Below are 22,438 nucleotides of genomic sequence, written 5' to 3' on the forward strand. Positions count from 1 at the left end.
TTAAGAGGTGGGGCTGCCTTGTTGGGGAGGGATAGAGCACATATAAAAAAAGAAAGAAAAAGAAAGAAAAGAAAAGAAAAGAAAAGAAAAGAAAAGAAAAGAAAGAAGAAAGAAAGAAAGAAAGAAAGAAAGAAAGAAAGAAAGAAAGAAAGAAAGAAAGAAAGAAAGAAAGAGATTTTGTGACCAAATGGTACCAGGGGGAAAGCAGAGCTAATAACTTGTTAAATAACTGATTTTTCTAATCCCTTTTTTTCCAGCTTATTTCTTATGAATGTCGGATAGCTGCACCAGCTTGGTGGGGAAAGGGTCTGATGAATAGCACAAAGACACTAGCTATTCCCTGGAGGCTGTCCCTTTAAAGGAGAATCCCGGTTTATTCTGGGGGGCAGGGAGGGGGTGCACACGTTAGAGTAGGAGAGGGGGTTTGGAATAAAATGAAAAACCTTCCCCTCCGTAGTCATTTTACTAAGGCACAAAGATTGCTTCCTAAACTGGAGATGCTAACCTCAGCCAGCGCCTTCTATTCTCTTCAAGGGGATTTTGTCAGGCTATGGATTCATTTACAACTGTTAGTCATGTGGGCATGTGTGAGGGAACAGATGCCAGTTTTAATGTATTTAGCCCGAAGTTACAATTTGATAGGAGCCACTGTCAATAAGTCCCAGGATTTCAAGCGATTTCAAAATCCCTCCCTCTCCCCTGTTTGGAACAGTGCCCAGAGTGCCTCCCTCCCTATCTCTCATCCCAACCCCCCACCACCACCAGCATCCCCCGGCCCCTCCTTCTTCTCTATTAAGATCAATATTCCTGCAGGTCAGGGGCAAGCAGCAGATGGGTCACGGGCTTTTTGCAACCAGTTCCTTTTACAAGCAGCAGATTGCAGAACTGGATCTGGCTAATATTTGAATTCCTTTCTTTTTTTCCCCCTCCCCTTTTTTCTTTGCCTCTTTTCACCCCCTTTGTCCAACACTCAGGTCACTGAGGTTCCACCAAAATATGGAACTTGATTTTGGACATTTTGACGAAAGAGATAAGACATCCAGGAACATGCGAGGCTCACGAATGAATGGGCTGCCTAGCCCCACTCACAGCGCCCATTGTAGCTTCTACCGAACCAGAACCTTGCAGGCACTGAGCAATGAGAAGAAAGCCAAGAAGGTACGTTTCTACCGCAATGGGGACCGCTACTTCAAGGGGATTGTGTACGCTGTGTCCTCTGACCGTTTTCGCAGCTTCGACGCCTTGCTGGCTGACCTGACGCGATCTCTGTCTGACAACATCAACCTGCCTCAGGGAGTGCGTTACATTTACACCATTGATGGATCCAGGAAAATCGGAAGCATGGATGAACTGGAGGAAGGTAATGTAAGGGTGGTGGCTCCTGGTGGGGGGTGGCACCCTTGGCTGTGCTTACATTTCTTGGAGTACCCTGAAAAAAAATTCGGGGATCGATTTGTCAGAGCACCAGCTTGATGCTGCGACTGCTGAGTCTATAGGCAGTGATGGGGCCATTAGCCATTATCTTTCATGGCCTTCAGTTTCTGCTGGCGTTGGAGCATGGATGGTGGTGACAATGCATTGTGCTTGTCTGCCAGGGTGTACAAAGGAACATCTGAATTGTGTCACTTTCTCTAGATCTTGTTCATAATTCATTCTAAGTAGCATTACTGAGGCAGACCACGAACTCATTAGGGCTGCAAAATGAGGAAGGAACTTTGGTTGGGTTCACAGAAAGATAGCCAAATATCCTTTGAACTGCTGAGAGACTATTTGTGCATGGCAACGCCTGGACATATGCCCCTTAAAAGCAGGACTTCCTGGTCATATTCACGAAGGACTATACTTTTAGGTAAGTGGTCACTGCTCAGCTGTCGCTTCTAAAAAGCCCACTCCAGGGTGTGTCCCTAAGGCTGAGGTCATTGAGAGAAATACCAAAGGAAGCTGGAGGTATGTCTGGTATTTTAATAAAGACTCTTCCTATTAGAATAGGAACAGACTCACTGTACCTAAATCCCTTTAAAGCCTCTCTAGACTTTGGTATTACAACTGAATGTTATGACAAGGTTGTTGAAAACCCAACAACCTGTGTACCCATTCAAATATAAGGAAAGTCTCAGCTCTTACCAAAGCCCGCTCGTCCACGATGCCTTTTTTGTGGTTATTTAGAAAATAGATCTTGGGACACGTGCTTAGTATTTTACTTTGTCAAGTCAGTCATATTGTGGATGCCTCCCTATGCCCACTCTCAAGTGGCTATGACATGTAACCAACTGATAAGGCAAATGGCCCTCCCCCAGACCTCTCCCTGACTTTCTAGCCCTCCCTCCTCCCCTCTTCCATTCCCTGAGCACAGGTGAGTTTAGAGCAGGCAGATCTCTCGGGAAAGCAAATTATGAAACAGCCCACAGGGAACGGGAATCAGCACATTAAATGACTTGGTGTGGGAGTGCCCTGCCTCCACTTCACTGCTTCTAGGTTTCTTGTGCTCTTAGACAAAGGAGCATGAGGGCTTCCCTTGCACGAGACCACGTTCTCACACTTAGCTGCTGTTTCTCAAGTCAGGTCAAGTGATTTGGGGCCAGTTACTTATAAGTGACAGTGTCCTTATGGCTACAGGATCTGCGTCTCAGGGCTCAAGCCTGAGGTTTTTCCACATAGCTGACCTTGAAAAACAACGCTGAGAAGGCTTAGACTATTGAATTGAGTGCTGGATGGCCAGGCAGAGGTTAATCCTAGGCTTTTTCTGCACATTGAAGGATTGACTATCCTAGCCCATGTCTTGAAGGAGAGTCAGGGCAAACTGGATGGACTTGGAGCGAGATTGAGGGAGCTGTCCAACAGAGTAATTGATAGGGTGTGTGTCTTTCGTCACCGTGAAATCCATATCTCGGGTGAATTTGAGGGGTGTCTCTGTAATAATTGTCACAAACAAAGCACCTTGAATCACCCAGTGTGTCCTCATTTCCCCTAGCTGTGATTTTTTAAAGAGCGTGACAGATGACAGGACAGAATTCTGGACCCGGGGACATTGTATTCGGAGTAAGAATTAGAATGTTCTTGTGTCTGATATAAGAGAAGTATCATGCACACATTTCCCCCCACAAGTCCATTTTTTAACATACCTTGCTCAAGGACAAGCCCTTGATATTGATTTTTCTTCCTGGATATGTGTGTGTGTGTGTGTGTGTGTGTGTGTGTGTGTGTGTGTGTTTTGTGATAATCTCAGTTCAACATAGATAATAAATGTAATTTTGAAGACTGCACTCTTTCTCCTGACCCTTTTGAGTCCTGCTAGATTGGATCCCTCCCCTGGGTGCATGGTGGTACTTCCTGGGTTATGCAGAATGTAAATGAGGTTCAGTTGCATTTATTCATATACGATCTACAACCACAAGCTGCAGTGGGCCTCAAGCCCCTCCCAGTCCTGAGTACTGCCCATGCAGTCAAGGAAATTCTGCGGTATCTCTAGGATAGTGTTGAGGAAAGTGACCAATCTTCCCACTTCTGCCGAGTCAAATGGGAAAGGGCACTGAGATAAGGCAGATAAAGAGGAAAAAGGTCTTTTCTCTCCTGTTTTGTCCTTTGGAATGACTTTTCTAGGAATGAAGGACAGAAGTCCCTCACTTTGTTCACCATTGGAAGAGGTTGCCTGAAAGATTAAAAACATTCATACACATTGCTCTCCAAAAGACTTCACACTGGAGAAGTTTGGAAAGAGCCCTGGTGAAGAGTAAGAGGCAGTGGGTTCTAGTCATAGAGGCAGAAGGTTATCACAGGAAAAGAAGTCTTTGGAATGGGATTTGTTGCCAATCCAAGATCTGCCACCTGCTAGCTCGTGTGACCTTGGGGGAAACCGTTTAGACTCCCCGAGTCTCAGGTTTTCATCCGTAAAGTGGGAATAATTGCTTTGAGGATTCAATAAGACAATGAGTATGAAGTATTTACTATTATTTCTGGCATACAGTAACACTCAGTAAAGGGTATCTATGACTGTTGAGTTGTCCTCGTTTATAGCTGGTTAGCCACATGACCATAGGTCTGTCCTTATCATCTCTGTGAATAACCTTCTTTTTTTTAAAACAGCATGTTTGATGAAAACAACCCTTTTAAGGTGTAATTTGCATAATGTAAATATCACCCATTGAAGTGTACAATTCAATGATTTTTAGAAAATTTATCAAGTGGTACAACTAGCATCATAATCTAATATTAGGTCATTTTATTCATCCCCAAAAGGAACCCTGTACCAATTGACTATCACTGCCCATTTCCCTCATTGTCTCCAACCCTAGGCAACAGCTTACCTACTTTATGTCTCTACAGATTTGCCTATTATGGAAGTTTTATATAAACTGAATCATACACAGTGTGGTCTTTTGTGACTGGCTTCTTTCCCTTAGAAAAATGTTTTGAAGGGTTATCTGTGTTGTACTTTGTATTGGCACTTTGTTCCCTTTTATGGAGGAATAACATTCCAGTGCATGCATGGAACACCTTGAGTCTCTGTTGTAATATTCTTATCTGTAGAAAGAGACTAGTAACACCTGCTTTCTTTATCTGTCAGGGTGGTTGGGAGGATATAATGAGATAATAGATATAAAAACCCATTGACAAGGTAAAACTACAGCTACAAGGTATTATTGTTAATGATGTAAAAAAAAGTAATATGATAATGATGATGCTAGCGAGGGATTGGGATGGCCAGAAGTTCCCAAACCTGATTGCCTTTCAGAAACTTTCAGAGATTTGGGAAAATATCAATTCCTAGGTCACACCCCTGATCTATGGAATTAGAATCTCTAAGGCTAGGGAGCCAGAATCTGTCTTTTTATAAATCTTCCCAGGTGATTCTTATGAGCACTTACACTTGAGAAATACCAGATTAGGTGATCTTGATGGTCCCTTTCAGATAACTACAGTGGTGGGAGTTCCTAGGAGTGCAGAAGGCCTTGTTCTTGTGTTTGCTTTTTTGTTTTGTAGATCTTAAAGGAATGATGGAGCATAGAACATACTATTTCCAAATGGCCACGTTGTTAAATATTTAGACTAAAAGAAAATGAAATAGAAAAAAAATCACTCTGGCCTGTGATACTCCTTGTCTAATACCTCTAGTCTCCTGTCTGCTAGATACTGAAAGTCACAAGGGGAATGTTTTGGGCCCAAATAGGTTTATTTATGTCAGCTTTCCCACACTCCTTGGTTACACAAAGAGTCTTGGCAAAGCCATGAAGGCTGTGGTTATATATGTATTAGTCATATTCCCAGTGGGTCAATGAATGAAACCCACCACTGACTTTTCCTTTTGTCTTGCTTAGTCTTCCATCACTAAGTCATTCTCCTTCCCTTCCTGCCCAATTCCTGTCCACACTTCCTTGTTTGTGAGTACCCAGATCAATCTTAGGGCTATTGTTTTGAGCATTATTACGTGGACCACAGGACAGAATATTTCCAATTGGGACAGTCTTGTTGGAAAATCTGAGTTGAATGGCGACCCTAGTTATGATCCCGTTCCTTTGCCATAGCTCATTTGAGATGAGATGAGATGAAACCACTTTCTCACTAATTTATCCTCTAGCTATTAAAGCAGGCACATCGCCAAAGAGAAGCATTTAAAGATACCTGGGAGACAGATGCATCATTAATAGATGTGATGATACAATAAAGTATCATTTAATATTTTCCATCTTGAGTGAGGAAGCTCTGGCAAAGAGGAGAAAGCCCAGGCAGAAGTGTTTCTGCGCTGAGGAAACATGAATGCACTTAATGTTTTTGAAAATGGGGTCCTCCTGAAAGTGAAGGGAGGTAGACATTAGATCATCTGGAGCCCGCAGCTTGCTCCCTTCCTGCCCTTTCAGCTGTGCTTCCATGACTTCATTTCCTTACCTCCTCATCCTGAAGCAGGTTGTCAGTTCCAGCAAATTGTCACCTTCCTTGGCTCTGAAGCTAGCTTGCCTTCTAGACTCTCAATGGGTGGGAAATGGCCCCTGGAAGCTGCGGCAGGGTGGGAACCCAGCTGTGTAAAGGTGCAACACACCTCATCCAGCTCCAAGTGCCAGGCAGCTGGGCGTGCAGGAAGCACCGAGCTCTGGCAGCGGACACTGCAGAGGTTTGCAAAATCAGAACGAGGAAGCCTTGGTCTAAAGAAGTAACACGTTTGATGTCTTTCCAGTAGTACAAGTGGAGAGTCCTCAGTAGTGGGCCCCTATTTCTTTAACATTTAATGACCATAACAACTTTACCTCCTACAGCTTTGTGGGGATGGAAAAGAGAAGCAAATTCCTTCTTATAGACCTTTAGGGCTGGAAGGGGACTGAGATGTCGCCTAGTGTAATACCTTCAATTTATAGATGGAAAAGCTGAGACTCAGAGATTAAGTGATTTGCCTGAGGTCACACCGCTCATAAAGGCCTGATTGGGACTGGAATTCAGGTCTGTCTGACTCCCCAAGCTGCCGCCCTCAACCATCATAAATATCCTGCCCTCTGGTAAGGGATGTTTGTTTACGGGGGTGGCTATGCATGTGTGGGGACAGGGGTTGTGTGGGAAATCTCTGTACCTTCCCCCTTAATTTTTCTGTGAACCTAGGACTGCCATAGAAAAAATAAAGTCTTACAAAATATCTTGCCCTCAGTGTGCATCAGCAGGGGCAGCAAGTGGCTTCGCTGGGTGTTAACCATAGAGCTCCTGCGTGTGGCATTTTCAGCAACTGGACACCTCTTAACCAGCAGGAAATCGTTATCTTTAAGCATGAGACCTGCGCAGTGGTCATGTTATGTAACGATCATAGCTCAGTTCCAAGATGGCTGCCCTTGCTTCTTTCTTTTTTCTTTCCTTGGGCTTTTGTTCCTTCTCTTTTCATTTCGCTCCTTTCATTTCCTTTCCTTTCTCTCAGCCCTTTCTTCCTCCTTTCCTCTTTGCTCTTTCCTTCTTGTTCCCTCTCTGTTTCTTCAGATTAGGGCTTTAATGATAACGAGAGGTAGAACTTATTAAGTGCTTAGCATGCATCAGGCTCTGGGCTCAGCACTTTATATCCACCATCTGATTTGTGCCTCACTCCAACCTTATGAGGTAGGTACTGTTACTATCATTCCCACTTCGCAGACAAGCAACTGAAGCCAAGGGAGGTTAGGTAACTTGCCCAAGGACACACAACTAGGTATCGGAGACCCCATTCTGACTGACATCACATCAGCTGTTCTTTTTCCATTGCTCCATATTGGGGCCAAAAGGAGAGAGTGGAGAGACTAAAATGTACTGTTGGAAGGTGCTCAACATAGATTTGGCCGAGAGCTGGGCCCTCTGGAAAGTTCTTGGTGCCATATGATACTATAGCTGTCTACCATCATGTTCATTTTCATCTGGGGGTGGTTAATCATACTCATAGTTCAGAGGCTTAAGAGGTTTAAGACATGGGAGCAAAATAAGTCCAGAGTCCTAATAGGGCTACACAGCTGACTCTCCAGGGGAGACTGTAGATGAGTGAAATCATAAATATATAGCCTCACACATTTCTACACCACCAGTTGTCAGAGTTTTAAAGTACTTGACAAGTTCTGTAAAACATCTGACTCAAAGGCACTAACCTCTTGGAAGATACCCGTGAATCTGGTGGAGTGCTAAGGTGAGGGGTCATCTCTAGGCTGTGGGGGATATTGGCTCTGACTAGATGGGGGAATTGAAAGGGCTCCTTCACCCTTTGAAGTCACAAACTAAAGACCCTAGCCTCTAATCACTTGGGTTAGGTTGGATTAGCCAGCAAGGGAGCCAGAGAAATTAAGGTTTCTTTTGGTTGAGTTCTTTGACTACTCCATCCTGGGGGTCTTTGTGTGTGTGTGCGCGTGTGTACCGAGTGGGAGAAGATGCCCATGTTCACCTACAAACTGTCTCCTCGTCCCCCTGTCAAGACAGAAGACTAACAGCCTCTGGGACTCAGGGCAGTGTTGGAAGCCCCTCACCCTTCCCCTTCACACATACGCATAAATGTCCTCAAAAGTGTCCTTGAGAATCTGCCTGAATCTTCTCTCCGCACTGAGAAATTTATTAATTAACACGACTTAAAGGATTTGATGCTACAGCAAAACAATCAATATTTGCAAAAAGAGTGAATTATCAACCGGTGTTTCTGAAAGTCCCTGCATGGTTCTCCTGCTGAGACCAAAGGAAGAGCCATCAGACTATAATTGTGTTTAATGCTTTCTTTGCCCTGGCCAGGGTTGACTTACTTATTTCTTTAGAGTTATTACTGATGAGTTAAGCCTGATTAACTCACTCTAGTTTTCTGCAGCTCGACCTCCGGATGAACTTCTGTATACCTTGAGGCTAATGTGTTTTACGCAACAAATGCAGCCTTTTCCAATACTCTCCCCCCCCAGGCTGAGACTACCTCTCTTCCTCTTTTCTCCAGCTTCTAGTCCCAGGTGTCTAATCCCCCCCACCCGCTGCCCCTTGCCTCTGGCCCCCGTGTTTCTTCCGCTGCATTAGTCATTTCCTCTAGCCCAAGGTGAATGTGAAAATTATGCTAGATTCCTCCAATCTATAAATCTGGCTGTATGATGTATTCTCACATCTCCACCTCATTACTTGTGGCAGCCAAGGGTGAGCCTTGGAGAAGATGGCCTTGAACACACAGATCGAGTGTGTAGCGTTTAGGAAAATGGAAAGATGAGGGGTGGGTGGTGGAAACAAGGCAAAGTATTTCTCAAGGAACGGCTAGATTTGCAAACACAAGCAACAGTATGTGTGTGTGTGTGTGTATGTGTGTGTGTGTGTGTGTGTGTGCATGTTGTTATTTAGATAGTTTTTCCACTTGGGTGTGGGGGTGAGCAATAGAAGACACAACTACACACACACACACACACACACACACACACATATTCAACACCCACATTTCACATTTCAGTAATCTACTGCTAGCCATATACTCTGTGCAAAGGACAATCTGGCTTCTCGACAAGTATGTACTCTATGCCCAATATGCAAGGACACTTGGGTCACTTTAACTTGGATTAAACTGTATTCATTGTGAAAGTTCTCCTTGGTTTATACTATAACCATGGAATGGGGCTGTGAGTTCAGAAACAGGACAGGAACATTAAGAAACAGAGACATGTTAAAAACACTCCAGTAATGCCCCCTAGATATTAACAAACATCCGAGAAATTGACATAGGTATTTCAATTGCAGTAAAATCCTATGAAGCTTGAGAACCCGGCTTGTTAGATTATATTTAGATGTGTTCATTGTCCTTGAAACCCTTAACTTTATAGGATTTGTCAACTTAGGTATGCCATTATAATGAAGAATGTTTTGCTGATGACTTGCCCTTGAATTTGAATGAGCTGAGTTGTTAGAGAGAGAGCCCAATTAGAAATTGAGCCTACAGCTGGTTATTATCACCATATCTCCAAAAGTCCGACTCCAAGGTCAGTGTGCGTTAGTTTGGTTAGAATAGTCCATATATCTGCTATTCAACTAATGACTTCTTATTTCTTCCCTTAGGGGAAAGCTATGTTTGTTCCTCAGACAACTTCTTTAAAAAGGTGGAGTACACCAAGAACGTCAATCCCAACTGGTCTGTCAATGTGAAGACATCAGCCAATATGAAAGCCCCCCAGTCCCTGGCTAGCAGCAATAGTGCCCAGGCCAGAGAGAACAAGGACTTTGTGCGCCCCAAGCTGGTGACCATCATCCGCAGTGGCGTGAAGCCTCGGAAGGCCGTACGTGTGCTTCTGAACAAGAAGACAGCCCACTCTTTTGAGCAAGTCCTCACTGATATCACTGAAGCCATCAAGCTGGAGACCGGGGTTGTCAAAAAACTCTACACTCTGGATGGAAAACAGGTCAGTACTTTTTTTTTCAAAGTACTTTTCTTCTCAGTTGTTCCAAATACCTGGATGCCCACCCTGTGCCTCAGGCATCATTTCTGGTTGGAGGACTCTCCCTCCACCTCTCATCATCCCTACCTGAGATTTTCGGTCTCACTGGGAAGAAAGGTCTTTTCGGCAGACCAGGCAATGGACCAGACATCTGAGGCTTTGAAATTCAATCTGCTTCCATCTTATCAAGTCGGATGGTAACTTAGCCTCAGCTTTCTGATCTGCTAAGCAGAGGACCTAGAACCTAGGTCCGACACAGTCTTACAAATATCAATGTAGCTCTTATGTGATGCAACCTTGATCTTTCGATGCACGTGACTCAAAAAGAGATTTGCTGGCTCCTTTCTTCTTAGGCAGCCTCGTGTTGGTGTTCAGCGTCCTTTCTGGTGAAAAGAGATTGAAGTAACCCCTCATAGTCTGTGAGAGGACTCAGATACAGGGGAAGCCTTGAAGTGTCTGGTTCGTTGTCTTTGCCTCACGCTAGACCACGTTTTTTCTTTCCCCATTTTCCATGTGACATAGCTGTCTTAATTTGGTTCCACTGATGGTTTTGTGTGAGAAAGGGACTATTTCAGGATCCTAAAATTAGCCCAAGAAAGATGCTGCCATCTGTTCCTCTCCAAATCAGGTTCTTCATGTCATTGGTTATGCTACTAAAGTGCCACCTATATTAATATCTGGGAAAGAATGCAGCCAGGCGTCTCCATCAGACAGATGCACCATTCTCTTGAGCATAGGGAGCTGTAAATGTGTGACAAAATACGTTCCAAAGGAATTGGAACAGTGGTTGGTTCTGTTGGCTCTAAAGGGAAGCCTGGTCCCTCATCAGAGAAGACAACTGTGGATTATTATCAGTCCATACTTTCTACCCCTTAAAATACCTTTGGTGTTTGAACAACTAGATAGATTCTAAAGAAGCAGACTCACTATACATCAGAGTGACTGATGAGTGTTCAAATGCAGAACGATGGCTCATCCCGCAATTTCTGATATATACCGCGTGTGTCCAGATTTTAAATTTCTGGTAAAACTCAAACTCACGTATGTGGGAACTTTTCTAAATTTGTGACCTCTATCTGTTCCTCATTTTGTGATCTGAGCGACACCTGGAGGCATTGGTTGTATGTGATCTGTGTTTGTTGTACCAAAGCAATGAGTTTACCTGCAATGGGAAAAGCCCCAACTCACAAGCATCTCTCAAAGAGTATCTCTTTCCTGAGGACCAAGCACATAATAGGAGTTTCCCAGGAACAGGCTTAATCACTGGAAACCTCATCTTGGAGAAATAGAACCTAGAAATTTTGGGACCATTGGATCTTAACATTGACAGGGACCTGAGAAGCCATGACATTTAATCTCCCACCTGTGGCAAGGATATACTCTACCACCATTTTAATTTCATAAGACAGCCTATTCCACTGTTGAAAAGCTGTGAGTTTTAGAAAGATTCTCCTAATATTGGGCATAAGTCCACTTCTTTATACCTTCAGCCTCTTGAAGCAATGCATGACAAACACAAACCAGAGACATAAGACTGGGAATCGGAAGACTTGGTTTCTAGTCTTAATATTGCAACTTACTATGTGACCTTGGGCTAATCAATTCACTATCCGAAGCCTCCTGCTTCTCTGTACAAAGGGGCTGATCACACCTGCCCTACTCAGGCTCACAGGACTCTCCTGAAGATCCAAAGAAATAATGGATATGAAAGCATTCCATAAATTGAAACACAAGATGTAAATATGTATGCATATAATTCACCATTAAATGAGACAATTGCTAGGCAATTTACCTACATATCAATAAATGATAGCTCTTTCCCCTCCACTCTACCGCCATCATTCTTTTTTTTTTAATGATTTTTTATTATATTATGTTAGTCACCATATAGTACCTCCCCGGTTTCCGATGTAAAGCTTGATAATTCATTAGTTGTACCGCCATCATTCTTAGCATGAATTTCCAATGTTTTGTGGAGATATACCACTTTGTCATTTAGTGATAAATGAAGTGACACCCCTACCTCCCAGGTAAGCAAGCTCCCAGTCCAGTGATAGGTGGATTTTCATCCTACAGCAGTCCACACAGAACAGCATGTTATCTCCAATTCCTTCAAGCATTGGCTTCCATTTCTTTGGGGGACACATTACAAAATGTCAGTGTATGACATAGTGAGTATACAGAAACATTGGGGGACAGTGCTCAGGGGAGCAAAACAATGCCTTGGCAGGCATGTGTGCCTCTCTACACAGCCCACTCTCTTTAAAATGTCTCCCTCTGGGGGTGCCTGGATGGCTCAGTCGGTTAAAAGTCTGACTCCTGATTTCAGCTCAGGTCATGATCTCAGAAAGAGCCCTATGTTGGGCTCTGTGCTGGGCGTGGAACCTGCTTAAGATTCCCTCTCTTCCCCTCCCTCTGCCCCACATCCCTCCCTAAAAAAAATAAAATGTCTCTTTCTGCCTACTTGGACCCCTGGGGGTTATCTTTTAAGGCCTGTTTCAAATATCATGTGATCTCTCTAAACTTCTCTGTCTTCACCGTGCAAAGTTAAAGCAGTCTTAACTTTTATTTTTTTAATATGCAGCTCCTGATATGTTGTGGAATCTCTATAAATGATTGTTGATTGAATGGACTAACATAGATTCTCACATGGCTCAGGTAGATGTTCTGAGATGTCCCGAGAAGCCCTCTGCTCTCAGTGCCCCAAACACTCTCCTTATTCTATCAGAAAAGATAGGAGGCTTCCAAAGGAATATGCATTCCACCTGGGGAGCTCCTTCCTATTTGTTACTTAGTGGAAGTCATGGAGAGCAGAGTTTTAAGACAACATTTCCCAGAGTATATTCTAAAAATTGTCCCCATTTCCTGCTCCCCAGCATCTTTTCATAAAAGGGTTCTGTGGTCAAATAATGTGGTGAAATGCTGCAAATTATATGCCTTCTTAGAGATTCACAGTGCTCGTTGGCACATTAAATGTTCTGAGAAGTCCTGCAGAAAGGAAACCCATTTAATTTAGACCCAGGATTTCCCAATTTTATTTAACCACAAACATTTTTTATGGACTATACATATATATATTCTCCAGAGCACATGAGGAAATGTTGTTTACAGAATATGCTGAATGATTAGGAACTAACTACCCTAACCTCACTGGTAAGATTGGTATGCATGGGGTAACCCACAAATCAAACATTGTTGTGTGGTTACAGCAAGGACATTAAATAACAAAATTTGGGGGTACAGGGACTAGCCTACTAATTGCAAAATAGATGCTGAGTATACTGAAAGTTAGCCAAACTCAAAATTTTGGAGCCCAGCCCGTTCCCCAATTCTGGTGGTGACAGCTCTAATGTCAACACCTGTCAGTCGCTTTGATCACTGGTGGGTATTCTTACTGCTTGGGAATATGACCTTCCTCCGTGCGGGCTGAAGGCACACGTGTTGCAATGGCTTGGACTTGCCTGGATATTCCATGTCTGTCTTTGGCTCAATGTGGCACCAGGCAGAAAGGACAACGTATGGTCAAGGCTCTTTGTTATGGAACATTTTAATCATGAAATCAAGTCCATCACTTGGTTTCGGCCTTGCTCTGACTGGATCCCCAATAGACAAAAATTACGTGGTTTTCTCCCCCATTGTTTGAGTAATGATCAGTTCAAACAGCCCAGTTGATGATTCCAGATTTACTGTTGCTTCTGTCCTTGTGTGTACCATCTGATTGATTGGCTTACGCTGATTGACAGGAAATCTGCAGACAAGGCTGTCGTCTCTTTCTCCCTGTTTTTATTTTGTTTGGATGGCTTTTGGAGCCCTTGATCTTTTTAGGGCTTAAGTTTTGCCAGTATGGAAGACAGATTTCCTCAGCCATTGCCTCTGAGATATTTGTGGTCTGTGTAGACAGGGAGACTAACCGTCATTACTACAGAGGGGTCCTGATTTATTCCTCACCTCAGTAAGAAGCTGCTAATGAAATAAGGAGTAGTTGGCAGGGCCCTTGCTACTCCCGTGGGCTGTAAGGGATTTCTAGGAGATCAGGGAAGATATGAAGGTTTAGATGATGATGCATATTGGTGAACTCTCCAGTGAGATTGTTCTTTTGATTCTTTGACAGCTGGAGTGGTTGTTGCAGTGTGTTGACAAAATTAACCAAATATTAATTTTTATAAGCAAGCCACACATTTATGCTTAAAGATCATGGGTACATAAAAACTAGAACCCAAATTTCTGGTTCACTTGGTAGTAGTAGCTCCATAGTCTAACCTTAAATTCATTTCTATGAAGCACAAAGCATGCCTCCATTAGAGATGCAGAGCTTTAATAATAGACTCCGAGCTTTTTGGCATCTTAAACAGGGGTGCAGCTGGTCCGCACACCATCCATATTCATGCTACACATATTGGCATCTCTGGTTTCGGTTTTGTCCACATTCAAGGTCTGTGCAGTCAAAGATTTATCATTGCCTCAAGACACATGCCTAAGGGATAAGTATGGCCTTTAGTATGTGTGTTAGCTTTGTTAGGCCAGTTTTCAACTGGATGAATTCATTTCGTGTCTCGGTCTCGGTCCTTCTAGTACCAACTACTTGGACCGGGAATTGCAGGTCTCAGAATAACATGAAAGGGCTTAAAGCTGATTCCAAGATTACCCATAGCCTTGGAAGCTAGAACAGGAGTTTTTAAGAAATGTTTTGAACCATAAGATGATGAAATAGGAAAAATGAGAGCACAGAGGATGTTTGAGTGGCTGTTAAGTAGTCCAGAAAAAACTTGCCCATCTTGCTCTACTAAATAACTGGGTGCTGCAAGCACAAAGGTAATCACAGGAAATACAGGAAGACAAGTTGGATTTAACCTTGAAAATGTTGAGTGCATTTCCCAAGGTGAATGTGTCTTTACTTTGCCTGTGTAGCCAGTTTCTCTCTCCCCTGCCCCCCATCGTCTCTGCTCCCTCCAGCCACATCTGGTCTTACTTATATTCCCTGCCCTCCGGCTCTCCCAGAGCCAACCTCTCCCTCCTCCTAATGTTATGACCCTTTCAGCCAACATTGGGCTCAATAGAAAAGGCCACGTGGCCATAAATTATGCCCCAAGAGGGAGGTCATTTACCATTGACCTTCTCTTGAGCCAATCAAGGCTGGAAAGGTGATGTTTGTCTTACCAAAAGATCCCCCCTTCCCCAACCTTCCACAGATTCAATTCCTGGAGACAGGTTTTGAGAAGATTGGCTTGAGCCCGAAATGGAAAAGAGCAAAGATGGGAAGCCAGGCCAGGCTCTGTGAAAGGAGACAGTTTGCAAACAACCTTGCCATATATAGTGTATACTTCGAGGTGTCTCACACTGAGGTAGATTCTGTACTTTAAAAGAGGGACTGTGATGGAGGTAACCAAACATCAAATATGCCATCCTTCAGGAAAGAAAGGACTAAGCGTAGCCTGGCAACTGGTTATTTCTTCAGTAATTTATCCTCTTAGAGTTTTATTGTTGATGAGACGCTCTTGGCTCTGAGCAGTGAAGAGTTGGGGCTTGGCCATTTCATTTGAAAGCTTTGGCACAGAATTCCAGTCTCCTACACTGACTAGTCTGTCGATATCCAACATTCAGCCAATGCAAAGAGCCCTAAACTGGGATTCAGAGACCTGAGTTCTAGTAGTCACTCAGTTCTCCACTATGTGATACGGGGTCAATCACATCTCTTCTCCAGGCCTTAGGTTTTGAGATAAGTACATGACCTTTAAGAGTACTTCTAGCTCCATGAGAACAGAGTATTTATCTCACGGTGTTGTTTCTGTCTAGGTATTTTTCACCAAGCCACTAGTCTTCTCAATGCCCTTCAATTCTCTGGGCTCCCAGGATCTCCAATGTGGTGAAGTACTCACTTGAGTGGGTATGTTGTTTCCTAGGAGGGTCCCTATTGTATTTGCACCGTTCTTATGTTCAGATCTTTCTTGAGACTTCTGTGATGGCATGACCAACGAATATTTTCAAACTTACCATTTTGCTTTGACCTCTTTTTCTTTCCAGTGGATGATATGAGGAGTAGAGGGTAGAGGAATCATAAAACGAAACAAGCGACAAGCCAGCCTGCCAAAACTGTGACAGGGGTTGACGGTGCCATTATTAAGGTGTCTCCACCACCGTGGTGCCATTTTCAATGCTGGGAAAGATCACTGCCAATAAGGAAGGTCAGCATCAGAACTCTTTCTTGAGTAAACTGAGGAGGATCATCCAGTGTGGATTGATCCAGGGATGCAGGCCATTCTATGACCACCCTTTGAAGTAACTAGCCTTCTGTCCCTCACTCTTTTCATCCTTCTCATTGTTGTCATTCCCTCAAAGTGGCAAGAAAAGCACTGTCTCCAAATATAGTGTTGAAAATACGCTTCATGAGATATAATTCCAATACTATACAATTTGCCCATTTTAAGTGTACAATCCAGTGGCTTTTAGCATATTCACAGAGTTGTGCATCTGTCATCATGGTCAGTTTTAGAACCCTGTCATCTCATCACCACACGCACACGTGCGCACGCGCACACACACACACACACGCACACACACACACACACAGTACTCCCTGTGGACATCATGCTCCAGTTCCCAATTGTCCCATCCCTAGGCAATCTCTTATCTACTTTCTATCTCTGCTGATTTGCCCATTCTGGACATTTAATATAAATGGAATCATACAATGAAGTGATTTATTGTGGTTTACTTCTTAGCATGTTTTCAAGGTTCATCATGTCGTATCATAACAGTTCTCCATTCCTTGTTATGACTGAATAATATTCCATTGTATGAATATATCCCATTTTATTTATTAATTCATTAGTTGATGGACATTTGGGTTGTTTCCACCTTCTGGTTATTATGAATGATGCTGCTGTGAACATTCATGTTCAGCTTTTTATGTGGCTTTCATTTATCTTGGGTAAATACCTAGGAGTGTTATTGCTGGGTTGTATGTTTAAAATTTTAAGAAACTGCCAACACGTTTTTTGAAATAGTGTCACCATTTTATATCCCTATCAGCAATGAATGAGAATTCCATTTTTTCCACTTCCTTGCCAACAACGCTGGTTATTGTCTACCTTTTTATTAGGGTCATCCTGGTAGGTGTGAAGTGGTATCTCATTGTGGTTTCCATTTGAATTTCCCTAATAAGTAATGATATCAAATATGTTTTCACATGTTTAATGGACATTTGTATTTTGTATTTGTATTCTTTGAGAAAATGTCTATTTCGATCCTTTGCCCATTTTTAAGTTGAATTATCTGTTTCCTTATTATTGAGTTATAAGAATTCTTTATATATTCTGGATACAGGTCCTTTATTACATATGCAATTTGCAAGTGTTTTCTCCTAGTCTGTAGCATGTCTTTTGATCTTTTGAATGACTCTCTTAACTTTACAAGAGCATTTGTTCCATTTTGATGAAATCTAATTTATTAATTTTTCTTGTATGCAGTATGCATTGGTATCATAGCTAATAACTCTTTACCTAACACAAGGTCCTCAAAATTTTCTCCCATGTTTTCTTCTAGAAGTTTTATAGTTTTATCTTTTATATTTAGGTACCTGATCCATTTTGAGTTCAGTTTTGTGTATGGTGTGAGGTAAGGGTCAAGGTTCATTTTTGGTGTGTGTGTTAGGGGCAAACCTATATCTAATTTTCCCAGCACCATTTGTAGAAAAGAAGAGACAGTTTTTAATTTAATTTATTTTTTTTAATACTAACTCACTCCAAGACTACTGCTATAACAATGAGGCTGGCTAAGCCTCATAAGTTGAAAAAAACCAAGAGGGCTTGATAAAAGATGTTAAAAGGAACCATTATTCCTTGGCAGTGTCCCCCCCACCATGCTCTAGACTACTGATGTTCTCATCCCAGACTCATCCAAACTTGCTTGTCCCATGTCTTATTTCTTTAGGGTAGTGCTAAGCAGGACTGGGGCAAGGGATGTAGGGAAGCACCCTGAATTGCTTGGGTTACTTTTTTCAGTAATAGTTTAATTGCGATATACTTCACCCATTCAAAGTGTACAATTCATGATTTTTAATATATTCATAGATATGTGCAACCATCACTATAGTTAATTTTAAAACATTTTTATCACCTAAAAAAAATCCTGTGCCTTTTAGCTACCACCTCCTACCCCATATCCCCCCTAGCCCTAAGCAATCTCTAATCTATTTTCTGTATCTCTAGATTTTCCTTTTCTGGACATTTAATATAAACAAGTCATGCAATATGTATTTTTTTTGTGACTGGCTTCTTTCACTCAGCATATGTTTTCAGGGCCCAACCATGTTGTAGCATGTATCCGGACTTCATTCCTTTTTATGAATGAATAACATTCCATTGTATAGATCTACCACATTCATCCATTTATTCGTTGATGAATATTTGAGTTGTTTGCTTCTTTGGGCTACTATTAATAATGCTTCTATGAACATTTGTGTATAACTTTGTGGACATACATTTTCATTTCTCTCGAATATATACCTAGTAATGGAATTCTTGGGTTTGGGGGTTTCTCCTGTCCCCTTACCATGAAGCCCATGTTTCTAAAACGTGTGCCTCAAGGGATGCTTCAAACAAACAAATTCACTCTTCTTTCTGTGTAGAGATTTGGCCCACAGTTCTTGCCTAAACAATACGGAAGGAAACATGGATGTCTTTTTTGTAAGCTTTCTTAAATCTAGAGTAAATACAAAGAAGTCATTTCTTTTTTCTTTTTATCTTAGTCCCTTCCTGGCCCTTCTAATTCTCCAGAATCAAAGATGCCTTCTAAACAGAGGGGACTCCTAGTACCAAGGGTCACAGACTATCCCCAAACCACCAAAGTTACTTACCTTTAAAAAGGTATATGAAATGGGATTCCTGAATCCCAGTCTATTTTTCCTAGATTTAGAATACTTTTATTCTTGATACCATAAACCCTACCCTTTCCAGGTATTGTGATATTAGCTCCTGAAAAAAGTCAGCGTGAGTGTAGGGAACCACAGAAGGTCTCTCATGGTCTTCAACCAGGCCAGTTTTCTCCCCAGGGGGCATTCGGCAATGTCTAGACACATTATTGGTTGTCATGAATTGGAGGGGTGCTATCAACAACTAGTTGGTAGGAGCCAGGGATGCTGCTAAGCTTCTTACAATGTACAGAACACCTCTCCACAAGAAAGAATGATCTGACCTAAAAGGTCAGTAGTGCTATGGTTGAGAAACCCTGTGTTACAGGATAAAGAGCAAGGCATATGTGGCAGAAGATGAAGCTGAGAGGAAGTCAAGGGCAACATCCAGGAACAACCTTGTAAACTATGTTACAGAGCTTGGATGTTATCCTGTAGGGCTAGAAGCCACTGCAGGGTTTAATTAATTAATTAACTAATTAATTAATTAAAAGATGTTATTTATTTATTTGAGAGAGAGCATGAGCAGAGGGAAGGGCAGAGGGAGAAGCAGACTCTCTGCTGAGCAGGAGCCAGACTCTGAGCTCCATCCCAGGACCCTGAGATCATGACCTGAGCTGAAGTCAGACACTTAACCAACTGAGCCACCCAGGCACCCCACCACTGAAGGATTTTAAGCAGAAGAATAACATAATCAGATTTGCAGTTTGGGTATGTCACTCTGCTGCTTTGGATTAGAAGAAGACAAGGCCAGTAGGGAGACCAAGTAGGAGGCTGTGTGGTATAGTACAGGAAGGAGAATAGAAGGATCTAAATCCAGGCAGTAGTAATGGACATAGAGAAAGAGAGAACAGATTCAAGAAATATTTGGGAGGTAGAAACTGGAGAGCTTTGTGGTTAATTGAATTTGGGTACATATTAGTTTTCTACTGCTATGTAATAAATCCCCACGAACATAGTAGCTTAAAACAGAATCCATTTATTATCTCACGATTCTGTAGGTCAGAGTTAAAGCAGACTTGACTGGATTCTCTGATTAGGGTCTCACAAAACTGAAGTCAAGATATCAGACAGGCTAGGCTTTTATCTGGAGGTTCTGGGGGTGAATCCAGTTCCAGATTCATTCAGGTTTTTGTCAGAATTAAGTTCCTTGGATCTGTTGGTCTGAGGTCCCCATTTCCTTGCTGATTGTCAGCTGGGAGCCATGTCCAGCTTCTAGAGGCTACTGACATCCTTCTCACATAGTTCTCTCCATCTTCAAGCCAACAAGGGTACAGCAAATCCTTCTCATGCTTAGAATCTCTCTAACTTCCCCTTTTGCCACCAGAGCAAACTTTCTGCTTTTAAAGGGCTAATGTGATTAAATTGCTCTCACCTGGATGATTTTCCTTTTGATTGACCCCAAGTCAACTGATTACTAACCTTAATTACATCTGAAAAGTCCTTTTTGCCATATAACATAACATAATTGAAGGAATGATGTGCTCACAGGTTCCTACCACACTCAAGGGGAGGAGATTATACAAAGGCAAGGGTCGTTCTTAGAATTCTGCCTACCATAAGCAAGGGAGGGGGAAGACTTAGGCGACTCTGAGGTTTATGGCTGACATGTATGGATGAATGATAGGGCCATTCATTGAGGTGGGGAAATCCAAGGTGAGAAGCAGAGTTTAGATATATTGAAGTTGGAATGCCTTGCTCATCTAAGTGGAGTCTCCAGAAGGTAGTGGTATACATGGGTCTAAAACTCGGGAGACAGGTCTGGGATGGAGATACAGATTTGGGAGTAATTTGCAAACAATGGAAGTAAAAATCAGGCAAGTAGATGAGCTCACCAAGGGTTCATGTGTGAAGTTGCTGCAGGAGAATATGGCGGGAGCTATTTGCATTAAAGGGATGGGTAGGAGGAGAAGCTCAGGTACTCTTAGAGCCATAGAGAGCTAGATGAGGCTAGGTCCAGAGAGGTTAAGAGAATAGTTTGAGGCAGGAGTGTGCAGCTGTGTCAAATGTGGCAGACAAGGTCTGTTTCAGGTGAATATTTAGGCTATGAAGCCAATCAAATCCAGGTTGTTTGATTGCCAGTCATTATCACCAGAAATAGATCAGAGGGCCGGGACTGGCTCAGGAAGACCCTCAGAGGCAACCAAGCAGACAGAGTCATGACTGGGTCAGGCTGTGGGATTTAATGTTTCTTGGCGGCTCCCCATGCTCCAGATCTACCATAACTTGCCTGTCCAGGGTCCCATTTTCCTAGGGCCTTACTCTCCACTAGCTCTTGTGTTAGACATGGTTGCTCAAATGCCCTTCTGAAATAGCTTATGTCATACATGCATTTTACTATGCAGTGCCAGTCATTTGTCCACTTGTGCTCCACCGTACATTAACATTTTAAGCTCCATACCCAGATAAATCAGTTCTTTTTGGGGGTCTGATTTTCTCAGATCCTGGATCTCAGCTTATGGATTCAATTGGTAAGGCTCTAACAAATCAGTCCTCACTATCATGTTAGCTCCTATCAGTTTAGAGCACATTTCCCAAAGTGTGTTATATGTAATACTAGTCTGATCAAATGTTCTTTGATCAAATAAGTTTAGTAGCATTACATAGTATATTCCCCTCTTAGAAAAAAACTCCCATGAGCCTTTTGTAAAGAAACCCGATTGATTTTGTGTAGTCCAGTGTTCCCCAAACTTGTTTAAACACCAAATCTTTTTTAAAAAAAGAAAAAAAAAACAGTGACCATATGGTGCAATGCACTTTGGGAATCATTGCCCTCTGCCTCAGGTATTTATTTGCATTTTAATTAGGAAATCTTGAAAAGAAAAAAACGCTTCAAGGCCCAGAAGAATAATTAAATGGAAAGAAAACAGGCTCCATTATGTTTTGACAGGGGTGATAAACCCGGGCAAGAGGGGCTTTGTTGCTAGAATATCAACAATCACCACCAAGGTAACACCTATTCATCTGTGGTCAGGGTAGGGCTTGAGAGCATCTATCCTGATACGAACTCTAGAGAGAAGAGGGGAAACTGATCAGAAGGGGAGATTTCTCTAGCAGATGTTTTAAGAGCCCCCCCACCAAGGTTGTAAGAGATTAAGAGTCCTTTTGATTACAGGCATTAAAGTTGGGCTTCTCCAACCACAGTGGTAAGGAGGCTGAGATGCATTGCCGGATTTAGAACCTTCACAATAGATCTAGTCCTATAGAAACCAGCACTCCTCCCACTACCCCATGGGGCGCTGTCTCACTGGAGGAATCAGAGCCAGGTTTACTAATTAGACTTAACTGCCATAAGTAGTGCTTGCCGTATATGTCCACTGCGTGCTCTCTTTTGCACCAAGTCCATGCTTCTCCAGCTGGCAATGATTTGGCAGACCCTAGGGGTCTGAATGGCTCGCCCAGCATGCTAATATTCCTTGCAAGAGGTTTTGGGCCAGAGACCAGTACCTATTGAAGTCTCTTTGTGTCCGCATATACATGCCTGTGCCCCTGTTTCTCTTAAGTATTGGCTGTCTCATCTGATGAAGTCGTATATAAATATTTATATGTCAGGACATTTCTGGTCTTACTCACCAGAGACATCACAGCCTTGATAAAAAGCTTCCCTCTGGCAGTCTTTGACTCCACAGTTTATTTAATATGGCAGTTGATAGGT

At 42.6% G+C, this 22,438-nt stretch overlaps 1 protein-coding gene across 1 annotated transcript in view; it reads left to right on the forward strand.

Moving 5' to 3' along the window:
- Nucleotides 1–981: 981 nt before the first annotated feature.
- DCX (doublecortin) overlaps nt 982–22,438 on the forward strand; it is a 99,075-nt gene continuing 77,618 nt past the window's right edge. Inside the window, exons 1-2 of the mRNA XM_045788433.2 lie at nt 982–1,360; nt 9,499–9,839. Of these exons, the coding sequence (XP_045644389.1) occupies nt 997–1,360; nt 9,499–9,839 (705 nt within the window). The 5' untranslated portion in view covers nt 982–996. The remainder of the gene's footprint in view (nt 1,361–9,498; nt 9,840–22,438) is intronic.

Source organism: Ursus americanus, chromosome X, assembly GCF_024610735.1.
Source record: "Ursus americanus isolate L20-20 chromosome X, mUrsAme1.1.p, whole genome shotgun sequence".
Lineage (NCBI taxonomy): Eukaryota > Metazoa > Chordata > Mammalia > Carnivora > Ursidae > Ursus > Ursus americanus.